This window comes from Varroa destructor, unplaced genomic scaffold, assembly GCF_002443255.2.
Source record: "Varroa destructor unplaced genomic scaffold, Vdes_3.0 BEIS01000007.1, whole genome shotgun sequence".
In the NCBI taxonomy this organism is placed as follows: Eukaryota; Metazoa; Arthropoda; class Arachnida; order Mesostigmata; family Varroidae; genus Varroa; species Varroa destructor.
In genome coordinates, this window is record NW_019211460.1 from 35,356,652 (window position 1) to 35,380,082 (window position 23,431).

Below are 23,431 nucleotides of genomic sequence, written 5' to 3' on the forward strand. Positions count from 1 at the left end.
TTCATTCTATTTAAGCTTAAGAGATACTTTAATAAGCTTCCCTCGAAACACATTAGGAGAGACGAAAACTCTTTGAAGCAGACGAAATCCGAGCATGGTCTTTGTCTATAATATTTGTGCTAATAACAGTAGTGAAACAAGCATATTTTTAATCTAAAAATTACAACGCATTAAATAGTTTGTAAAGTTTATCGCCAAGAGAAATGATAGAAAATATTCTTTTAATTGATGGGCTCATCGCTGTAGGAACATTTCTATCGAATAGGCCAACGTCGTGTATAAAGAAGGGTCTCAATGGCACCTACGAGGCCACTTCGTCTCTCTCTGAAAGACATTTTGATTTTCGAAAAGGCGAAACGAAAAAGTGGGCATCCTCTTCTCATCTCTGCATATTTGACCTAGCTACGTAAAACGGCATGCAAATACCACATCGGAATGATTACTACGCCGGCGGAAGTCGATACGGAGCTAGAGGTAGGCTATGTAAGTTTTCAACGGTCAAAGCGGCCAAATACGTTAACTATTATTGTTTAACTTAAACTATGGCGCAATCCACCTATAATAATAGATGCTACGGTGTGGCTCATATTTGACCGATCTTTACGCGCAAACCGTATGAAATCCACCCAAAAGTCTTCTGCATTGAATAGAGACACTCATCCGAAAACGCTATACTTTTTAACAACATTTGCGATGCTTCTGTTTTGTGTAAGGGTGTAAACCTCTATATTGTTGTCTAGTTTCCCTCCAGCAGAAGCAACGACCTTAATGATGAACTGTAAAAGACTTGAGTAAATTAATACACGTGTAGAATTGTCACAAATGCTCTACAACTTATCTTTCTACAATAATAGTGGCTGATGTACCTAAGAAATTTTGAAGGCATGTGTCTCGCTGTGTGCCGAAATGAAATCCTTCTTCTAGGTTTTCGAGACCATTTCAAGACGCATTTTCGAGACAACAGCCATTGACGCTTAAGCGTACACACGCCGGCCTTCCCTATAATTAATCGCCTCCATAGTTGTCGGAACGTTAGAATGGGAACAGACACGCACCTTAGGCTTCCCAAGCCTTGAACTTTGACAATGTTTACATTGAACTATCTCCTTTATGGCTTATGGACGTACGCTGGTGGCCAATATGAAAAAGCTTCAATACACGTCGCACAATTCTCTGAAGATCCTTAAATGTTCACTAGTTTTCCCAGGATGGGAGGAGTTGATCGAGGTTCCACTTAAATTAAAATGGTAATTGTTATTGATGCAGCTTGTCTGACTACTTTATCCGCTTTCAATTCGATTAGTCCCTCGACTCGAATGGCTCACTCTCCTCTCGTTGCTACCAGCTGTGGTAACCAGGCGTTTGTACGGGCAATCAATTTGGCATACCCCTTATCCCTATATCAGCAGTGATGCCTAATGCTAAATATCTAGGATTAAATTTATTATTAGCACGGGGCGTAACTGTACATATATCTACATGTCTATGATGGTAAAATAATAGTGCCAGAAAATAAGAAAGACTTCTTTCCGTGTTCTTTGTAAAAAGAGATCATTCTTAATGCAGGTCCCCTTAGAAAGGCCTGTTTCTGCTTCGTATTGCAGACGTACGTCAAAAACTTCGACTTGAAAACTGCGAGTGTGTGACTCAATTAAAGGCTAGCCTATGTAAACCCGTTTCATTAGGCGATTTATATTCAGTATTTAACAATGGACATGTAACATGACAACTAAAGTTACCTAGTAGAACGCTGTTTCAGGCAAAGTTAACCGTTTCCAGCGAAAAGCAAATAGTACACACATGAGCTTATTTCTATCTTGCCTTCGATCGGGGTTAGCGAAATGCAGCCTCTTTTGACACTTATTGGTATTTTAGATCAAACGCTAAGCCCCTGGTCACAGTACAGAGTCTACTCTTCTTATCAAAGGTCCTTGTCTCTACCGGATGTTAGTAATGTTTCACTCATCTGGAGGATATCACAATTGCATCATGGCCTGTTGACGAAATTAATCTTCCACTGATCCTGAAGACAACCATTGTTGTTTTATCCTGCATACTAGACGCTTCAAGGACGATATAACTGTTGTTATTGTTGCTAGTGCAACTGCTGCCGCCGCCGATGCCATTGCATGCGACTAGGAAGTGAGTAAATAGACCACTGCGCTCAAATATTGCTATTGTATCTTACGATACTCCATCCTCAGTAAAAGCTCTTCTACTAATTGTTATGAAACATAGACTTTTCGAAGCAGTGAAAACGGCTAAGGAATATAATCATCATTTTCTGTCGTTAAACTTCAAAATTGATTTTGATTAATTTTGAAATGCCAAATTTATTTAGACGTAAAGCGTGCTCACTCCAACCAACGTGCAATCAACATCGTTTCTCATTAAAGTACAACTTCAAATGTGTGTATTCCTTTAAATATACATATTCTTCAAGATAGTTCTTTCGTCATTGAATATTGGGGTCTTGTTTCTTGCCATAGTCATGTGCGGCGAAACAAAAATGACAATCGAGGAAACATTTCAGGGGTTACCCCAAAATTCTGATAGTACCCCGCAACCCATCTACAAAAAGCTAACTGTTGTCGAAAGGAGTACAAACAACGCAGAGAAAAACGACTTAGGGTTTGGATGCGGGCCTTCCGCTAAACAGCTTGAACTCATGTCATCAGATAGTCTGGATATGTCATATATAGAAAGTTATAGATAGGGAGTGAAGTCAGTATTGATGGGTTCACAACAGCGCTTAGAGACACCTACGACATCCTATCGGGGCAATAGATGAAGATCTGGGCTAAAAGTTAGAGGGAAGACAGACAAAATCCTTGATAATAAGCTATCACAGACTCAAACTATATTGTTGCTTCCATTCTCAATACATTTTTCAGTTTAGTCGGGTCAGTTAGCGACTAAGTCTGCAAATATCGGGCAATACTGGGTCGTTAATGAAAAGTGATAGACATATACAACTGAAAAGATGGACGCAGAAGCATATGCCGGTAGAGATGGTTAAGGGTTATGTCTGTCCTGGTAACCAATATGTCAATGGCACTATCCGATTGTTCTGAGCACTGGCGTTAAATCGTTAGCGGTTCTTTCTTTTCTACCATACGCCCTATTCGATAATGTCCAGTGGTATAACTTATAAAGGATTAACGATATGTGCTTCTGTCCTCTCCTAACTGATATCTCCCTATTAATAACAATAATTTTTAGGTGGGGTCCTCGCCATTACAACTGGGTTTTGAACTATTAACGCCGCGGTCTAAGCTCCTAAGCTTGAAAGCCCTTTAGCATCATAGTAGCGAAAGATTTATGAGTGTATCAAATTTGCTAAAGCCTATCGTAGTCGGGCTGTGTTGAACTATAGTATGCTTTTGTGCTAAAAAGCCTGAACCTATCGGCTATCTCTGCGAAGCTTCAGCTGTGATTTATTTCTATAGGACCTTCTATATACATATATATATATATATATATATATATATATATATATATACGGAGAGAGAGAATGTTTGCTTCGTTAATATAGGCAAAATACGAAAACGAATATACAACGAGTTTGGATACATGTTGCCCAAATTTAGCTTGATCGCTAAGCCTGTTATCATCCGTAGAGAGTGCTAACGAATATATGAGAACAGCTATGGCATAGATTTTTCTTGTATTAGCGGCTACTATTCTCATGTATACCTGTCGTTTGCTTTTCAGACAGCGAACTCGATGAACTCGAAGGTCCGACAGTACACTACAAGCCGGAGGCCATAGAGACTCTGTGCCAGCTGACTAAGTTCAACCGTAGAGAGCTCCAGCTCATGTATAGAGGCTTCAAGCAGGTTTGTGCATTGAACATAGATGGCACAATGTCGTCGAGCGAATGAGTTAGTCCAGATTACTCTTCGGATTATTAATATAACGGAGCCTATTGTGATAAACAATGTTTGTAATGATCTTCATGAGAGTCTAAACTTAGTGACCGGAAATCGGCAGGCAGCTTTTGTCTATTAGGATATCTACAGTAATGTTCGGGGTGACAACTGGTATGTTCCATTTGAAAACTACCCATAACTATTCTTCATCTCGCCGGATCCTTGATAAATCGCAATAATATGAGGGGAGTACCTTTGGACATGGCCTTTACTGTTGTTTAACTATAATAAAATACAGCGCTTATGAAGGCAGTACATGGGCTGTTGACGATTTCTAAAATCATGTGTCTTACAAACACCTTACGTGCATCCACCATCACGGATATGGAATTATCATTTTCGTTTACTACAACCACGTTGTGACATTGGCTCATATACATCAGGAACTACGTCAAGGTTATGTGGCTACCAGGCTCGTTCATTATGCGCCACTCCGCCCATCCATCCCCCAATTGACGCCTCCTCGTCGTCGGTAGTGAACAGGGCTTCTGCCCGCTGATTCATCTTTTACGCTCGAATCTAGCCATGTTCTGCCTCCTCTGACGACAGTGACCTTCGCACACATTACAGGCTTCTTTTTTTCGGTTCTCTCAGTGGAAGTTTAGTTCTGTCGTGCGACACATTGTGCAACTGCTGCTGTTGCCCACTTTCTGGCTACCGACTGACACTGATTCCGTCATAGCGTGCGAACACGAAAACGATACGTGTCGGCAACAATGACGCATGGCTGCTGTGCCTTAGCCAAGAACGGCGACGACGTTCTGCGTCTTGTTTGTCTCATTTTAATACCATCGTTTACGTTACGTCTCTTGTTGTTGTTTTTGCTGTTGTCACGGTTGCCACCGCCTTCACCCCCATCGCAGTCATATACGACCCCTTTCTGTATAGGGGCATCCAGGTGAAAGGGAAGTTGCTAGACAATAAGTTAAGAGCCATCAGTGAAAGATCTCGTTTATATATCGTATTGTAGTAAGCCTCTTAGTTCATTGACTACCGTATAATTCTAGCTGATTTAACGGAAATGAGAGATAAGATCGTAGCCGATGGGATGACAAGCAGGCAATGTTGTTGATCAACGCATGTCGGAGGACATGTATTTTTTGTGGCTAATTATCGATGTAAAACTGATTTTAGATAGACCGATTTCGTCGGTCTACAAAAATAAGTCTGGTTACAAGTGACCCCCTGTATATCGTAGAGGTTATGAGTTGATCAGCTTTTTTTTTAGCACAGACTACGTATCTTTCGGATCGAGTACCTTTTTCGTGTTCACAGTCAGCTTTTTGCGTGTCAGTCAGCCAAAACGATAAAAGTCGTATTTCCGCAGGGGAAGAAAGGCTAGCTTCCTTTCGTTTATGAAAGGTACAAGCTCCATTCTTTACATTTCAGTGGAACCAGGGCAATAGGACGTCAACCTAACCTGTATACGTTCGTCCCGCTATACTGTATTCGGAATATGGCTTATGTACTCATCGGTGTTTAAGATAGTTATTGTCAAGACATGAGGGTGGTCAGTTATAGTTCCGGCCGTTTATGCAGACGGCGTATAGTAGAAAAAGCATCTCACTACCGGTACGATTGTTCCTATATTTATTTTATTCTATTTTTAAAGCTTACGTATTCGCGGAATAATGACCCTCGCCGCCATTGGCCATCAACGACATAACTGTATGCTAGCATACGGATACGTAATAGTATATATATATATATATATATATAATCCTGCTGACTGCACAGTATTTCTTATATCGAACATTCAAATAAATTCTCCAGAGAATACAAACGATTCATTGCGTTCATTGTGTAGAACATTAAGTAGCAGACAAAATATGAAATTAGTCGTTTTATCAAAAATAATACAAAATCAACTTTTTTTATACTGAAAAATTCAACAGGTTACAAGAGAAGAAAAAATCGATAACAGCTGGCTATCAAACGGATGCGTAATCAATAACGTCGCGCCGAAATTCAGATAGATAAAGTGCTAGATAACAAACGAATGGACATATGGATATTTTTTGCAAAAAATTGTTGCTGTAACAACAATGTTTGAAGCATGGTAATATCCGTACGCCCCATATAGGCATATGAACGGGGTAACAGCGACGTTTTAGCGAACTGTAGAGGAGGCAAAAATCTTCCAAGAATTCCATTGCAAAAGCTTCATGCCAGCAAGCATTATCGACTGCGGTTGCAGAGACTTAACGGTAACCCGTTTGCTTCATATCACACGTGCTAGTGACGCGCCGCAAGGCTGTCTCATTTGTTTTGTGTTAAACGCACCCTTTGACAGTCGCTGCGGCTGGGCTTTCCGGGCCGTTGAGACTTAGGCTTTGTTGTGTGAGAGAAGTTAAGCTTAAAGCCTGTGCCATTCTAACTGTCCTCGGTCGACTGTGGCCCCTTTTTATGTAAAGCGCATTATTAAACGCTTTTCACCTCAAATATCTACGGGGTACGGCACCTAAATTAAAACTGATCTTACGCCTTGAGTCTAAAACTGTATCTAAGCATAGACAGACATGTCCACGAAAATTTTCTTATGTTCTAAAGGTGCTATTCCAGACGATTACGTTTATTCATTATGATTTTCATTTAGTGGAATAACAGCCACATTTCAGCTCTAAAGCCCCGCACACGGTCGATTCAAGTGCCCCTTTTGCAATTTTCTAAACGCCTTTTTGGTAGCACGAGTGAGTTAGTTGGCGTTGTCATGACGAGATTTCCATGTCATGGACTTTCACTCAATAACGTCGTAATAGATTGTAACCCAACGAGTTCAAATCGTCAACGGTCATTGCAGGACATGTTTATATTTTTAAGCAGCCGAGCCTGTACTGGCCGACTGTATAAGCTGGTGCGCCATGTTGCTAGCAAACTTATGGCGACACTTCAGCACACGTCTTCATGCACTTCAGCTATCTATAGTTATATAACAATTTGTAGAACATGTAGGTGAACTTCTTGAATGGTTCGTCTGCCTTACTGGATGAAGCTCGACAATATGACGCCTACTTCACCGAACACTGTGTTCGCAGCATGAGTTTTGGCCGAAAATTTGCTTCTATTTACCATGAACGGATCCTCTGAATTGAACAATTCTTCCTACCCATTTTTTTTAGCAGAAAAGAACTAAAGACAGTCTGCTGCTTTAAAAGAACTGAATAGCAAACAAGACCTGTAAACTTTTTTGCTTTGATTGTCTTCAGAGAGAGTTCGTCTTTTATAAGAGATTGCCGAAACAATCCGTGACATCGTACACTTATGTCGCACAGAAAAACTGTCACCAACTGATAAACTTTAAAGTTGTTTAATGTATAGGGACTGGATAATAGCCGATCTAGCCGATTCGAGACTACTTTGCCATCGAGGAACTAGCTTTTGTCTGGCACTAGGAGAGCAGACAAACGAACGTCATTTACGTCAAATATATATATATATGTATAACTGGTAATCTCGGATTATATAAACCAAATTGTGAGCGATTTTTTCGCTACCGTTGAACGCTCTCGATAAAGGTAACCGGTGCCACGGGATATCAAAAAATTATAGCAGTATATTCGTTAAAGGCTTTTTTATTGCATTATTTAAACGGGCTGACTACGATTGATTCGTTCTCGAAAAAATATTGGCCCATAGAGCCTCACACGGTTCGGTTATATGGGCCAAATATATGGTCTGCTAATTATCCGATTCGAAGAAATCCGTTACTCAACGAAGTTAAAAAGAAAATAACTTGCTTTCTACGAAAAGCTGTGGTTATGGTGTTAGAATAAAGGATGTTTTATAATCACTTAGAGTTAGATAAGGCAGATGAAGAATCATAAATTACGTTTAAGCTACCCAAAACCTGCGTGTTTTGGGTAGCTTAAACGTTAGCACATCAACAAGTTGCAGTTTGCTCAAGAAGTAAGGAAAAACAGTAACGATGAGCGTATGGTTCTCCGAAGTGGCGTAGCAAATATTTATTTCCGGTTTATCAATTCAAAAGTTTTTTTTTTTGGGAGCTAATTATATTAACGCATTGTTTGACAATATTTATGGACATAATGTAACCATAGGTCACCTTTTACTCTTCGCAAGCTTGGGACAATCCTACCCTAAAGGACAGGGTAGGATTGTCCCAAGCTTCTTCTGGGGAAGACAGCACAGCTTTGGGTCGGAAAAATCATTACGGTTATCGTATATACCTATATATATATATATATATATATATATATATATATATATATATATATATATATATATGGTAATAAACAACAATTGTAAAAGACCTCTGACGCTAACTTAAACATTTGACGTAACTTTTGCAATTACGATCGCTCCTATGCGTTTAGTAAAATAAATGTGACATATGACGACACAATGTCTTGGCTGCGTCACTGTTTACTACACTCTGATTATACGAAAATAATCGGTCTATTTAAACGCCTGTTAAACGAGGCAATCGTTTGCTTTCGAGCAAAGCGGTAAACGAAAGCAAAGACGGACTGTTCTTACGCAAATAAGATCCACGAGAGATACTCGCAATATCTGGTTTACCACTAGTTTTCGCTTGACTTACTTAATATGTGTGGAAGGGTGCCTAACGTTTTATGAAAGATATTCTAGTAGATGGTAAGATGGCACGTGTGTTCAACGTCTAACCGAGTTAAGGGCCATTCCTTGGACAACTTGAGGAAATAAGTTCATTAAATGAAGATAGGAACCACCATTCCGAAGGATATCTTTTAGAATGGTTAGCACCGAGAGATACACATAGGCCTAACGATAAACCAGATTTTTATCCCTAAAAGACGATAACTTGCGTTTGGTGAAATACGGAAAAGGCTATAGATTGGGAAACGCTTATAGAAAGAGAATCTGCATATAATCTTATTGTATAGATAAAACTAGGCTTATCCGAGAGAAAAAAACCTAATTGATAAGGCAACACTCAATTCGTATCCGTACATTTTACTCTGGAGTAGGCTTTCAAGGCTGACTATATGAGCTCTTAAGCACCAGACTTGATTATTTCTGATGAGAAGAAATAGATCAATGGGTTGAGAGATGGGAACAGGTCGATACCATAAGAAATGAATTTGCTGCTAGAATTTGAACAAAACACATCGTTTTTGTTAGGACTAATCAAATAAGGCTTAAAGGTTTCATACATTGCTAAGTTTGATCCAAGACTGCCCATCTGAATTAAACAGCTGCGTGCGGTTTTTTCGCGTGAAACTGCCTGTCTCTACTTTCCCATGATAATATTTGTGATGCCACTATCGCTAGGGGAGCATCTTTAAATGGCGGCGGGAATTAGGACACCTACTAAGACCAGTACTTACTTTCTCAGTTCTGGCCGCGATCATTGCTATAACTCACTTTGGCATGTTCTAAGTGCAGTTTCATATAACCTTTGTCACATCCAGGTTCTGGGCGCATACTTGGAACGCCGTATTCTTGGGTTGTGAAATATTCATGATGCCCTGTCCAGCTCCAGCTTGCTCTCTGCTATCATGCGACACGTCTTCGGGTAAATTTCTAGTCCGTGACAGAACATTAGCTATAGATATCTTAGAGATACACACGTTTACAATATAATATAGTTATCTGCTGTACATCGTGCCCATATTAACATTATGTACCTGGGCCAGCACTTTTTTGAATAGCCACACCGTAATGTCGTTTCTCCTATAATCCCGCTGATGAAATCTAAATTCTACACCATGGGTGGAAATTAGAGCCCACACGATTTTGTTGCACTTTTTGCAGTTTTTCGAGACTCGTGGAATCCTTCATTGGAACGCCTGTAGATGTCTTGAGCGCTACTACCTAAAATCACAAAATACGATTCATCTCAGAAACAGTTTTTTTCGCAGCCTTCGAGAGCAGAATTATTCAGCGAGGACTTTTGTCTGCCTTACAATAAGTAAAACGGCTTATTTCGATACAATTTGGGAGGGTCCCTATGTATATGGTGACTCTTTTTACACGTTCTAGAAACCGTACAAATCGGTTTCTACTTTGAACTGTCTTGCTTTTTTATGACTTTTATACCATTTTCGATTTTAGTTTCCCACTTCTGCTGACAACCGAGCCATCTTATCTTTCATTTTCGGAGTTAAATTGTCAAAGGCACAATTCAATATTTCGAATCTTTTGATTATTATGTCCATTGTTCCTCTCGGAGGTTTTTCTTAATTCCAATATTCATTTACGCATAATCATAAAAGCACGAAAATAACGGAAATTCACTTCAGGATAAGTTGTGATCACAGCAGCGTCATTGTCATCGAATAGGTTGTTGTACCACATCTTGGACCACTTACGTTTTTACGTTAACAGGAGTAAACTAAACGCGCTGTCGGGCTTGTCAACGCCCAATGGCGACCGATAGCTGTCGCCGGGGAGGCAAAACTGAAGGTCGGATAAAGCCAAATGAAAGTATTCGTCGTCGTCGACAACTAGGCCCACAATATGATTTTCGAGCGACCGTTTCTAGGAAATAATTTCGTTCTTGTCAGAAACATCAGGCAGTGTTCAAAACTATACCCCGTCTTGGCTAAAAAACAGCCAGCTGATACCTCCGAAGGCGTCGAAATAGATAGTTGCGATCGTTGGGTTACCGAGGTCCATTAGTTAAGATGGATGAAATTTTCATGGGTCTCCTATAAATACCTTGCTGACCAAAACGTATGGCATGACTGCGGACCCGTAAAAGATGCGTTAATTTTAGTCGCCAACCTCGACAGGCTGTCCGTGTCTGTAGGCGGGGATATAAGGTCAGATTAAGGCTAAGAAAATGTATCACTTGTTAAGTGCGAAGATTCAAATGTGTTCATCCGTCTTTCAAAAACAATCGTTTGAGTTCCACATCAGCGATATTCTGAGTCGGTCCGCCCGTAACAATCTAGTGGAACTGCTATGCAATATGTTGGGCATTTACTTGAGCACGTAGGAAAGCTACCCGTACTCCATTTTGTCAGTTATGTCATATTTACTGGTGCGGATGCCCTTTGTACGTACATGTGCAGTAAATTGTGTCAGCGCCAAGGGATTGCATCGCACAACAAATGTTGGATGATGAGGTCATCGAGTACTCATACAGTCCATAGGCTTCTCTAGACGTCCTAGTAAAGATCAACGATCTGGTCCCATTTCGATGTGGATGAACACAATTTAAACGCGTTTACAAAGGACGGTGGTTCTTGGTAGCCACTGACGGCAACAGTAATGGTAGCATTAAGTATCCAGGAAGGCGTTTTCTGTATACGACCCTGGGTGGAGCTGTTATAGTAAGAGCGATACGATAAACCGTAGCGCGGACGCGCTGTCCCAGCTAAATGTAGCGAAACTCGGAAAAAAGGCGATAAGTGACGGCATTAGCGAACTCGCACTGAGCTCTGGCAGTGACGATACCCTGGAGGAATGGCTGGGTCGTCTTGTCGTCGGAAGACGGAAAGGCCGGTAGATTTTTGTTATCGATGGCCACGCTATACCATTCCGAGCCACGGATCGTTCTCTGCCGCCAAGACTAGCCGGGCTCTGAGATCTTGTTACTTTCTGAAAAGAACCGTCTGGACTAAAATTCAGCTGTGGCAGTTGTCAGCCGACAAAAGCTAACCACGAGCGCCACCTGTCCCAGACACTTGTAAAACCGCCGGTGCGGTCTTTGGTAACAAAGAAGTTTGTGTCTTAGGGAGCCACTGCGCGTCCCCTAAAAATACGCCTATGTAGCTTGTGTTTGTGGCTATATACTATTGCATTCCTTTTGGTCACCTTTTCCAGCTTGCCAACGTCATTAGATTTACTTTAGCATTCAAAGAAGCCGCCAGAATCGTGGTCAGCCAGGTTTTTCCGTTCACTCAGGTTCAGAGACCCGTAACTGCCTCCATATGTGGAGGAGGGTTCTCCTCCGCTCCGGGTGCCGCTCCGGGCACTTCGGCCAGGAGTCGATTTTCCTGTTTCTCTCCTTCGTTATTCTTAGACGTTACGGACGCTACTGTTTAGGTTCGTGCCAGAACGGAGTGTCGAGACGAGTCGTGCGGCAAACGTATCCCTTAGGCGGGGTATGACGACGCGTGTCATCATCAAGTTACAGGATAGTTTAAATGGTTAGTCGCGGAATGATTGGTCTCGCGTGACAGCGTGAACAAAGCGTGTGAATTATAAGCCTACAGTAAATAAAAATACTTTTGGTACCGACCACTTGTATGTAAATAACACTTTCTTGTCAACTACAACTCCGCAATACAGACAAGCGAAATTCTAGACAAATGACAAACCTTAACAGAGTAAAAAGCTAAACTGCTATGAAATGATTATTATTGCAATATTGCGTTTGCGTGTAGTCGCGGAACGACTTAGGTTCTTGTCAGCTGGCGCACATGTTTTTTATGAGTCCGTGTATCGTGTGCACAAGTAATACGCAAAGGCCATACAAAGTATGACTGGCAATCTAGTCTAGCAGCTAACTAGATAAGCTTTTTTCGCTTGTAATTCTGATAACAAAACACGCGAATACATATAACGCCCTATGGATTAGTCGAACGTACTGCTGGATAATAATATGTAAAGAACTTACTGTCTAGCACCGCCTAAAGCCGCGCAACGTGCTGCGTCGTCCTTATGCACGTTACATGCTTTGTGCTCGTAAAGTGAACGTACAGACTGTCGATACTGTATTTAAGCCACATGAACGGGTTCGAGAGGCAGAACGTCAGCTGTTCGAAAACAATTTTCTCATAATCTATGTGGTAAAAAGCGAAAGATCGAAGAATAATCCCAAGGCGCGAAGTCGGCGTGCGTTGGTGCGGTAGGAATAAAAATAAAACAACTCTTGCATATTCTAACTGCAGTGGTGATGCCAAAGTCTCTAGATTGATTAAAATTAAACCTAGAAAAAAAAACGTTAACTCCTTGCAAAAAAACAGTTACGCAAGTTATGTATCATTATCCCGTAGATTCTAGTCAAAATAAAACCAGCTCAGGCTATCGTCAGCAAATATAACTTTCAGCCTCGATATAATCTCGTATAGGAGCGCACTCGCTATATTATAGTTCGCCAAACATCAAATCTTTCCGAGTATTCTTGATGTCCGTTTATCAACTTCTTTCGAAACTCGTTCTTCCAAATTTAAAACTACAGGGATTTTGATTTTGATTCCACGCGAGGTTAAATTTCTAATCTCATTTGATGCCCAAGTTAGTAAGATCTGAATATATTAGAACAGAATTTATCCTTGCTTTTATCGGTGCACCCGCCATATGGATTGGTCCTATGTCTTTGGTGTTTTTCTAAAATCTGCCTTTCGGGCCGTATTTCCTCTTTGAATCCCTTCCTATTTTGTGAAGGGCTACGATGATCGCTGTAGACTGACAAGCGATTATAGCCGCAAACAATTACGACTCTTTATTGTTTATATTTTTATCATACAGACTGCTATCATCACTAAATGCATGATGGAACATCTCCTAGCTGGCCATTTCCCTAGCAGTTACATGCCGTCGCCACAATCCTACAACGGTCCTGGCGTCCTCGAAGTTCCGTCCATTGTCGCCATATATGCCCGCCACTTTCCCTTCGTGGAGTTTTACAGTCTCGATCGGGCGACTTTATATGGCAGATGGCTTCTAGTTATCCATACGGCGAACGTTGTTGTTCTTCAGCATTGGTAAAGCGTTTTCCGACGACACCAGTCCTTCACTGGTAAACCTTTCCTTTCGTCCATCGTTTCAGCGCTCGCAACGACATCGACGACGACCTGACGCTTCTACCGATACTAACGGCTGCGCCGAAGGCCTACGTTCTGCCACAATCTGACTCCCAACCGGTTTGCCTTTTACGTTAATCTGACCAGTGGCTGACGTGCTCTCGACAGCTGGCTGGTCTCGAGGTCTCGTAGCGGGTTTGGTCAGACATGGCCTTCGTCGCCGCGGCCACCGCTTGGAGGCCACCTTCCAGGGAAACCGGTAGCGGCGTAGTCCACGTCGTCGCCGGGAGGATTAGGATCAGAAATTTAGAGAACATATGTGTGCTGTACGGGTGAGAGTATGGCTATACACCGTACGAAATCGTTTCATCCCAAAATCGTAGGAATTTCATAGCGTCTGGAATAAACCATGAAGAAGACACGGGGACGACCAGAGGTGTGCTGTACGAAACCACCAAATCCAAACCGTAAACACACCAGGAAAGAAACAGTGTCGGGGGTGAACTGTAAAGAGAAAACTGGGACCATATGAAAGACTCCGGGAAAAGAATAGCAAAATAACCTAATCCAGACCGTAAAGGCTCCAGAAAATGAACGGAGTAGCGAGATCGTTAAGGAACGGAATAAAGGAATGACGAGATCATAAGGCTTTAAAAAATTAATAGTGCTGGAGAGAGGGACAGCTTCGGGGATGAACCAAAAATCGGCCACTGGGACCGTTAAACGAGCGAGGGAGACTGCTGTTTACTACCGGTGCTATACTAGTTGGAAACAGATAGACAGCTATACTAATCGAATGTTGTTCTTTTACAATTGTATGTGTTCGACTTTTAGATATAGATGTTTATGTATTGTTGAAAGCATTAAACCAACTGTTTATAAGTAAGAATTATTTAAAACACCAAACTAGTCGCTTATAACTAACAATTCATTAAAGATGCCGCGAATCTACACATATTATCAGGCATAATATCAAAAATACGCTATAGAGCTAAACAACGGCCCCCTTTTACTGGTGACCGGCAGCTGAAAGGCCGCTGCGCGCTTTGGCCATTGGATAACACATACATAAAACATCACGCCGTTGCCAGTTTTCCAATCGAACCGTAGAATCTTATGGTTGGCATTTATGCGGCGGCAAACGCAAAAGATTCGATATCTGTATGTGCATTGTTATTGTAATGGCTCATATTTTCAATTGCATTTTCACAAGATGGTCCGTTTAAAAGATATGGCCCGTCTGACAACTCGAGAGATGCTCCAACCTAACGTTCGCTGATTTTTTTCAGCTCGAGTTAGAAGATTTTAAAAAACTAAGTTACTGCTTTTTGTCATTTATGTGTAGCTAATGCTGTTGTACTGTGATGGATTGCTTTTCGTGACGGAACACAACGTATCAACGGCTGCAACTGAGCGTTATCTGTCAATGTCGCAGGCACGTTCGGTCATACCCTATGGCCTTTATATGCAAGCAGATACATCACCTTTCACAGAATTCTATTTGCTAATGCCACTTTCTGTGCTGAGGTTCCAGTTGGTGAAGGCGCGAGTCGGACCAGAAGGTTGCGAGCATAGAAACTTCAACGCCAGTTCTTATTTTCTTCCTCTATTAGCAATCCTCAAGATCAAGCCTCCTTACGACCTAATGGAACAAAAATCATCAGTAATTTATTTATCCAAAAAATAGCGCCTACATGTGAAGTGTTTAAAGGTATTCTTTACTGAAAATCACGGCTGATCTAACGATAACTGGACTTTACTAACGGAATGTACACTTTCCACAATTTAACCTTAATATTTCTGCGGGTTTACCCGAATAATCTACAATTCAATTACCAAGCCGAGTCTATATTTACGGTTAGAGCGGGGTCAGATAGAACAGGGGACATCTTTAACCGAAAATACAATACAACCTAACAATGAAACAACAAGAAGGTTTATGAACGTTGGTACTGCTCGTTAAGCGTTTGCCGGACAAGTAACTAACTAGTAACTTATGTTACCATAACATTCATTAACGATGCAGAGTTTGCAAAGCAAAAGGCAAACGCAATATATCACTGAATTTGTCATTCCCAATTGCTTTTGGCCGATTCTTTCGAACTGCTTACCGTCTACGACGCGCAAATCCTGTACACATAAAGAGGCCTGTCGCACAATAAATTAAAGCCCTCGCTTTGAGACCCGCTATCAACAAATATGGGCATGACTAGTAGTTCTTCGACAAATGCCCCTGCAAACATCTCCAACAATCCCACTGAAGATTTTCAAGGTACGGCACGGTCGCACTATATATGTTGCTATCGTTTTGTCCTCCTTTTCGCAAATCTACCTAGGCGTGTTATCCACAGTTTCGGTAATAGAAGTGTCGTATTGAGCGGAGAACTAGCAAAAGTTATGAATTCTCAATATTGTGGCGGATGCAGTACAGAACAGATTCAAGCAAAGACTCTCCATAGAAATGTGTGATTATCATGAAGTGCCTCATAAACAAGTGCAATTGAAAAAAAAATACGTTACGTTAAAAGCCACGTTAATATAAAGGAAAGTTTACCGACAGTTTGAAAGGTCATGATTCGAAAACGGTTTCGAAATGTTGCGCTTTTTGATAAATAAAGTAAAAAACGGCCAAACTTCTACTTAAATATAATCATGAAAATTGCTGATTCGAGGTCAACTAGCTTTGCTGTTTACGCCCTTCTTCATATCTAGTTATCCTGATGCCCTGGTGATGATTTTACCTGTTAGCAGTACGTGATCCTACTATACCCATTTCATCTTATATTGCTATGATATCAAGTCTTATTATTATAGCTTGGCTGGTCGAATCATTGAGTGAAAGCGTCTCCTGTATTAGAATACTGCTGAAGTTAGTGAGGCACATAGCGTTAGCGCTGTGGAAAGGTATACATATGTATATTAGGACATATGTGATTTAATGACGTACTGAAATAGGCGGTGCGCTCCTCAAGCTTATTTTGCTTTCTTGTCTCATGACCGCCTCGTTGATGGCAAGAGACTACAATGGCGGTGGTAAAGATGCGTCAGTGAGGTCAAATCCGACACAAACGAACCTTGGAGATAAAAAGGTCCAGCAGATGCCTTTAAAAGTAAAAGTACCAATCGCACTGGACTGTCTCTTTATTGACGAGTGAACAATTGCCTCGGATGCTAGGAATGGGTGAGGGCCTTCGATATGGGGCCTGAACGATGTAGATGCTATACGGCTACACTTTTTTGTGGAATTTGCTCAACTATAGCTGAGCGGTTTTTTTTCATTGAAACGCGCGCAAAAAGTTGAAGCTTTTTTGTATAATAGGTCCAATTCCGATTGACGATAGCCGATTGTCCTTAAATGCAATTCTGTATCTACCAGGTGGAAATTATTGTTTAATCGTTCGACTACTTTGTTCGTAGCAAGCGTCTAAATCACAGTAAATCCGAATCAAATCTTCCTCAAACTGAATTCAATTCTATAAAGTAACGCCACATCTGTGTGTTATTATCCGTTCCGCTGATGCCTTTGTACTTCAGCTATTAACTTCGAGCGCTGAACGAACGAGTACTGGTTTCGTATGATGACCACTGAAAGATGATTAAATCTTTAACTACTACCTACAAATGTTGCTTATTAAAAGCTAGTACAATGCAAATCAAACACATTTAGAACATGTCTCGCGTTTACGATGGATTTGAGCTGCGCTAATAATTAGTTCCCTTGACAAAAGCTGTTGATCAAATCATTTTTGTGAACGAGGTTCACGCCGGCTTGCCTACTATGATCCTGGCAGCGGTGGTTACCTGCACAGTTTTTTTTATGAATGATTTTATGATCAAAACACGATTGAATTTATTGCATTTTTCAATGTTGTATATACGCAAACGCCTGCGCCACTAGAGAAAACAGATTAATAAATAGAAATAGACGGGCAAGAGTTGCGAAATGGTCCTGCGCAAGTACCGCAGCGAATGGTTTGTGTCCTTTCATTGAGAAATGCTGCCCCTACGAAAATCCGCATAGTCCACCAATGTCGACTGAGGTCCGCGTGTCCGGATAGTTCTAGATTTTATTTAACGTTGTTCGATCGCGAGTTCACAATAGTATTGCTGCTTCTTGCACAACTGCCACAGGAGTCATTACTATAAATGGATACGTCCATATATAGTAAGATGTCTACCCTGTAAATGCTTAGGTGGCCGCTAAGCAGCTGTTGCTACGGCTGCCCATCAAACGTGATCCTCGTCTCCAAGAGGCGTGTCGTGCTGACATTCTTCGCCGACAGTATGGCGCCTATATAAACGCCACGTGTTGAAGTAACCGCGATCAAGCGGTTGCATCTAGCACTACTAGCTGGCGTTTAATACGGTCAATGATCCTCTCGTGCCTTATAAACATTTCATTCTGTTCAAGCAGCTGTTCTTATGGAATAATGCTGCCCCGTTGTCTTAACTGACAACACTCTACATATATCCTCTCGACATATTTATATTTCGGCATCAGTGTCGCTTGACAATATGTAGAATTCTTTCGACACTATACACGGTGACACTCCTACACGTACGTGTGTTACTTGGGCTTTGTTTCAGTTACTCATGGATAGCATTATTTCTCGCAAGGTGTATAGATTTCAAATCATGTCTATGGGTATTCTTTGCTTTGCCTAGGACATACGTAGCAGCCTTGTTTAGCATGAAAGGTGAATGTGATTTGCACTTTCTATATAGTGCAGGCTTGAACGTTTTCTGATCATATCACGCTTCCTAAACGATCTATTGCCGCTACTGCCTGCTTCAGGCACACATGGGGATAGGTGGGTTGGTATAATACATGCTTGCAATGCCCCCTAAGACAACTTCCAACTATTCAACAGCGAAATCACCTCCGTAATATTATGATAAAGTGGCGTATAAAACAGAATAGTTTATCCTCAAAACGAACGTCGGAAGGCATTTGAGAGCAGAAATCCTATTGCCTAGCGTGTTGGCTGCGATAGATTTCTAATGTGAATTTTGTGCAGTTCTGCAAAATGACGACTATCTCACGAAAAGAAGAACTGACAAATAAATCAGCTTCTTTGATAGTTTGCAGCAGTGTATAGTCGTGACAGGTTGTCAGCGATTTCCCTTATACATACAGAATGTTACTGTATATCGCTAATTTAGAGATTTGAGCTAGACAGTGCCTACGTAATGGATAAGATTGTAAGACATTAACTACAAAAAGTTTAGGCCTCAGCAAAGATAGGCTCAAAATACGAATAAAGATTACTCATATTGCGTCTTTTTTGTCTTACTAATGTTTAGCTATCTGTCGCTTATTTATCAACTGAACAAATATACGTTGTGAGCTTCCAGAATATTCCGGCAGGTCGTTCCGGTTTGATTTGGCTAGAAAAAAAATCCTCTTTATGCTATTTTTCGCATATAAGGTTTCGGAGTGTAGCGCAGTGTGGCGAGAAGGGGTCTTTTATTCTGTATTTTCTTTTAATATCGGCAGCGTAACTAATCAGTGCAGCGATTACCCATGATGTTTCCCGGTTGGCCAGATACTTCGTAAAAATCGTTTCGCCCCATGAGGGAGGTCATGTCGGCCCCAGAAGCTGCATTTGCCAACTTATAATAGACAAGGCATCGGCCTATACATGGGTAGAAAGTATGGCCTGTGTCGAAAGTTCTTTGTTTAATTCTAAATCGGCCTTCCTAACCTGTTTGCAGCTAGTGGTACCTAATTTGTGGATATATTGTTCGCATAAGCTTGAGAATGCTTCTCATATTATTTGGCGGTGGCCGTTTTACAACAGATAGGCTTATGCGTGCGAAGCGTAAGTTATGGTTCGACCATTCAACCATTAGGGGTAGCTGTAGCAGTGAGGTCATCGTTGTTGTGTGGGTGAGAGCAACTACAAATTGATGTGTTTCTTACTCTTAGCAGCGCCCGAACGGCTGACGTTCACCCGTCAATACTTTGCCTTTTGGGACGACGAAAGGCTAGAAGTGCCCTGACGGTTTGTTCCTTTAGCTGAACCCGAAAATAGAGACTAAGAGCTACGGCTAGTAGAAGGCGGCTCGAGAAAGCCCAACAAAGAAGCCCGATAGACGATGCCGTGGTAATCACTTTCCCTAATTAGTCGTCTTTTTTTTTTGATAAGCAGACAGATATTTTAGCTTTAAGACTTGGTCTTGGGGGTTGACGGTTTTTAGTTTTCGCGCGTTTGCAGCGACAAAAAGGCCCCCTTTAGTATTAGTTTGATTGCACTCGGACAAAGAACGTCAAAAAGCTGACTTCCTGCCATCTTCTTGCTGAAGGCGCAGCACAAAGCCGAAAGCCTTTCGCACTTACGACGGTGCTTTTCTCGTTTTTCGGCTTCCTTTCAACTCTCAAGCCGTTCCTAGGGAACTGCAGGGTTCAGCTAGACGTTGAAGGTTTTCCTCAACAAAAGATTTCGTGGAATTGAGATTTTGATGTCGAAAAAGGGACTGATCAATGTAGCTATTGAGTCTACTAGGGTTTAATCTCCAGATTACGCTGTGCCAATCATTCTTGTGTTTAGGGATGAGAAGTTCCCGGGGGATTTATGTAGAAGAACTTTTCGCTAATTGTGAATCTTAACAAATGAACTGTCTAGACAAAGCTTGGTTTGTGCTCTACCAAGTAAACGTTCCCTTTTATTATATTTTTTTCCACCAACCAATAAAGGCTGTTCTTTTGTATAAAGTAATTTGGGTTTTAAAGAGAAGATGACGGGGGAAGTTTGTGCACTATTCTACACTGTGTTTTTCCATGATGTTTCTCTTACTTAATCATTTGCGGAGACACTTCTCTCAAGCATTGCTACACTCAAAAAATCCACGACTTTTTGCGTCGCGACAGAGGCTTTTGATAAGCGACTTAGTTGCAAAGCGCGTCGCAACAAGCCAACGGTCCCTGGCTTTTGAAAGAGGAACGCTTTCAGGGATCTAAATCAGGCAGTTGACTATCCACTTTGGGACTAGCAGCTGTACTCGTTTGAGGCACAAGCTATCTAACAATACGTAAACATCTTGGCCTCTTTTCAGGGTACCACGGGGCTAAATTTTCAAAATAAACAAAAAACATTGACAACAATAAAGAGAAAATCCCTTATGTAGCATACACGGATATACATTTATTTTATATTAGGTTTTTTTCTTTTTCCTTAATCCCATTGGCCACACTTTTCATTTAATCCACAAACACAACGGTTATAAAGATTATTGAAAGTAAGGCACGATGTTTCGGTTAATGCGTTAAAATGGGCTATTACACCGTTCTTTAGGCCACCAGCGTCCACATATCTATTTTGCTAAAGATGGGTCAAAAGATCACTTTTGTCTGATAGAGGCACACAAGCTACTTCGGCCTCTGCTCTGATGAGACAAAAAATATAGACGCGCGTAATTTGCTACCATATGATCTGAAAAGTTTTGAAAATATATCAAGACTTGAGAAAAGTGGTATAAAATTTTGTACGAGAATTATAATTAAATATCAGAATTGCTTTAAGATTGGTGATATCTTCTTTAGAAGAAAATGTAAATTTTAGTACTAGTGATCGTTGTTTGAATAATAAAGATGTGAAGTTATACGCACCGGATGTAACGTCTATCGGGCGTTTCAACCATGCTTCAAAGACATTGTAATTCCTTTATATTCAATGTACATTTTAAAAGCTAAATCAAAGATACCGATTGGGACGAAATACAGCCATTGCAATAAAATAAAAACATCCATAATATTTTGTGTGAAATAAGGTAAATCTGTTGTCTCCAAAAAATAGTCCAGAGTAATCATATCATTTTAACACAAATTAAGGTTAACAGAACCATCTTTATAAAACGATGTTATCCTTCTAAGCTGAAAAATGCCTATAAGTGGGACAAATTGTCTTGATTCTTTATTAGGTTTTTAGGTGCGAACTTCATATACCTGTAAAGGAATCATGATGTCTTCTCGAATAAAACGTATCCAAATTTTTAATCACCAACGCGCTGCTATGTCTTACATATAATTTTTCTAACATAAGTAACATACTACGATACTCAAGGCAAAAATCTACTAGATTGTTCTATAAAGCCGTGAAGCCAATCAGTAGACTAGAAGTCATTGGCACGATATCCAGACGTTGCAGGATTTTTTTTTCGCCTTTCAATTTTTACTTCGCGCCTACCAAACAATGCACGTACCAAGTTTTACGTCCGGTACTGCCGTTGGATATCTTATTAGACGGTTGACTGTCAGCATAAAACGAAGTATGCACACACGAAGTTGAACTTAGCACGTATTCCTCAAAAATAGCAGGTAAACCCTGTCCGCCATGATATCGATCAGTATTACCATTGAGCTCAATACCATATTTCTTCATGTTCATGCATGTACATGCACGTAGCGTGCATAAAAATATATTATTTATCACAGCTCTAAATCGCTTCATTGATTCAGTCGGTATACGGCCATCAGCCACGGTCCCACTCTGTTGCGAATGCATTCGTATACTCCCTTCACATATAATGGGGTCGCAGTTTGTTAGAGAATATAAATGTACCGTCATTTTGGTTACGAGAACGGCAGAAGTTTTCTGCGGAAGATACCCTCTTACTTTGCACTTTTACAATTTGTTTACTAAGCAGGATTTGACAATAAACGATGACGATTTTTTAACACAAACGCTCAATTCTGATGACGGATACTGACGAGTTTGATTTCCCCAAGTACCCTGATTCGCTTGGTGAGACCTTTCCTTATTATATATAATAATCTATTACTTAGATAATAACGATTCTCGCAGTAACTTTATGCACTGCTTAGTATAGTTCAATTTAGAAGAGAAAAAACTGTGATCAGTAAATATAATTCTGTTATTCATAGTAAAATTAGAGAAGTGAAAATATTTCAGAAATGAAACCTATGAACAGGTAGCTTATACAAATTACCGTAAATAAAATTTTAAGCTATTCTTCATTAGCTGAAATTTAGCACTTTTAAACATTTATTTTTTAAACAATAAAATATTTGTATTAAATAAACAATCAGAGAAACGTGATGAAACGTTATAAGTTATATTCTTTAATTGAAGGAGGAAAGATTCCGCTGGAAAAGATCAACTCTCTATGATGACTAATTTTAAAAAATGAATCAAATAGAAGCTTCTGGTGAAAGCTAGAATAATAAACAAGGGTAAGCAAAAAAAAGTATAGCATCTTCGAGGCCGTTGCCTTCCAAATGGTCACCTACTAAGGCTGGACAAAGACCGCGACACTCTTTGCTTGCATTCGAGATTGCATCATCCCCAGTATTAGCTATTACACTTAGGCAATAACAGTTCTTTTGCCGTTTATTCAAACATGAAAGCCCTCTGCAACGACCCGTTACAACCCTTCTAGAGTCATTTGAGTTTACCTCCCACGCTGCCGATAAATCCAAGACTCCCGTCTGTCCTCAATAATTTTCGATTTGAAAGTTCTGTATTAGTTTCATGCATCGCTCGTTTAAGCTGCTACCTAAGTTACAGTATTTAGTTCACCCACACCGATTTCAAACAGCATCTCTTTTACTTAATTATATATGCGCGTACACAAGACAGCTTTAAAAAGAAGTTCCCTCCTCTACCACACACGCTCACATTCTCTAGAGGATTTCTAAAGACCTAAGTTAAAAGATGAAGGACAAGTGAGGAAGATGATTTTAAATGACCACCAAAGTGCATCACATGCGTGAGTGTACAGCAGTATACGGAACGAACACGTTATTAGAGGCAGCTGAAATCCAATCGGTCTACATAACCCAAA

The 23,431-nt window shown here is 40.6% G+C and overlaps 1 protein-coding gene across 1 annotated transcript in view; it reads left to right on the forward strand.

Annotated features, from left to right (window-relative positions):
- Positions 1–23,431, forward strand: part of LOC111253761 (Kv channel-interacting protein 4-like) — a 91,734-nt gene that overhangs the window by 24,992 nt on the left and 43,311 nt on the right. Inside the window, exon 2 of the mRNA XM_022813674.2 lies at positions 3,715–3,839. Within this exon, the coding sequence (XP_022669409.1) occupies positions 3,715–3,839 (125 nt within the window). The remainder of the gene's footprint in view (positions 1–3,714; positions 3,840–23,431) is intronic.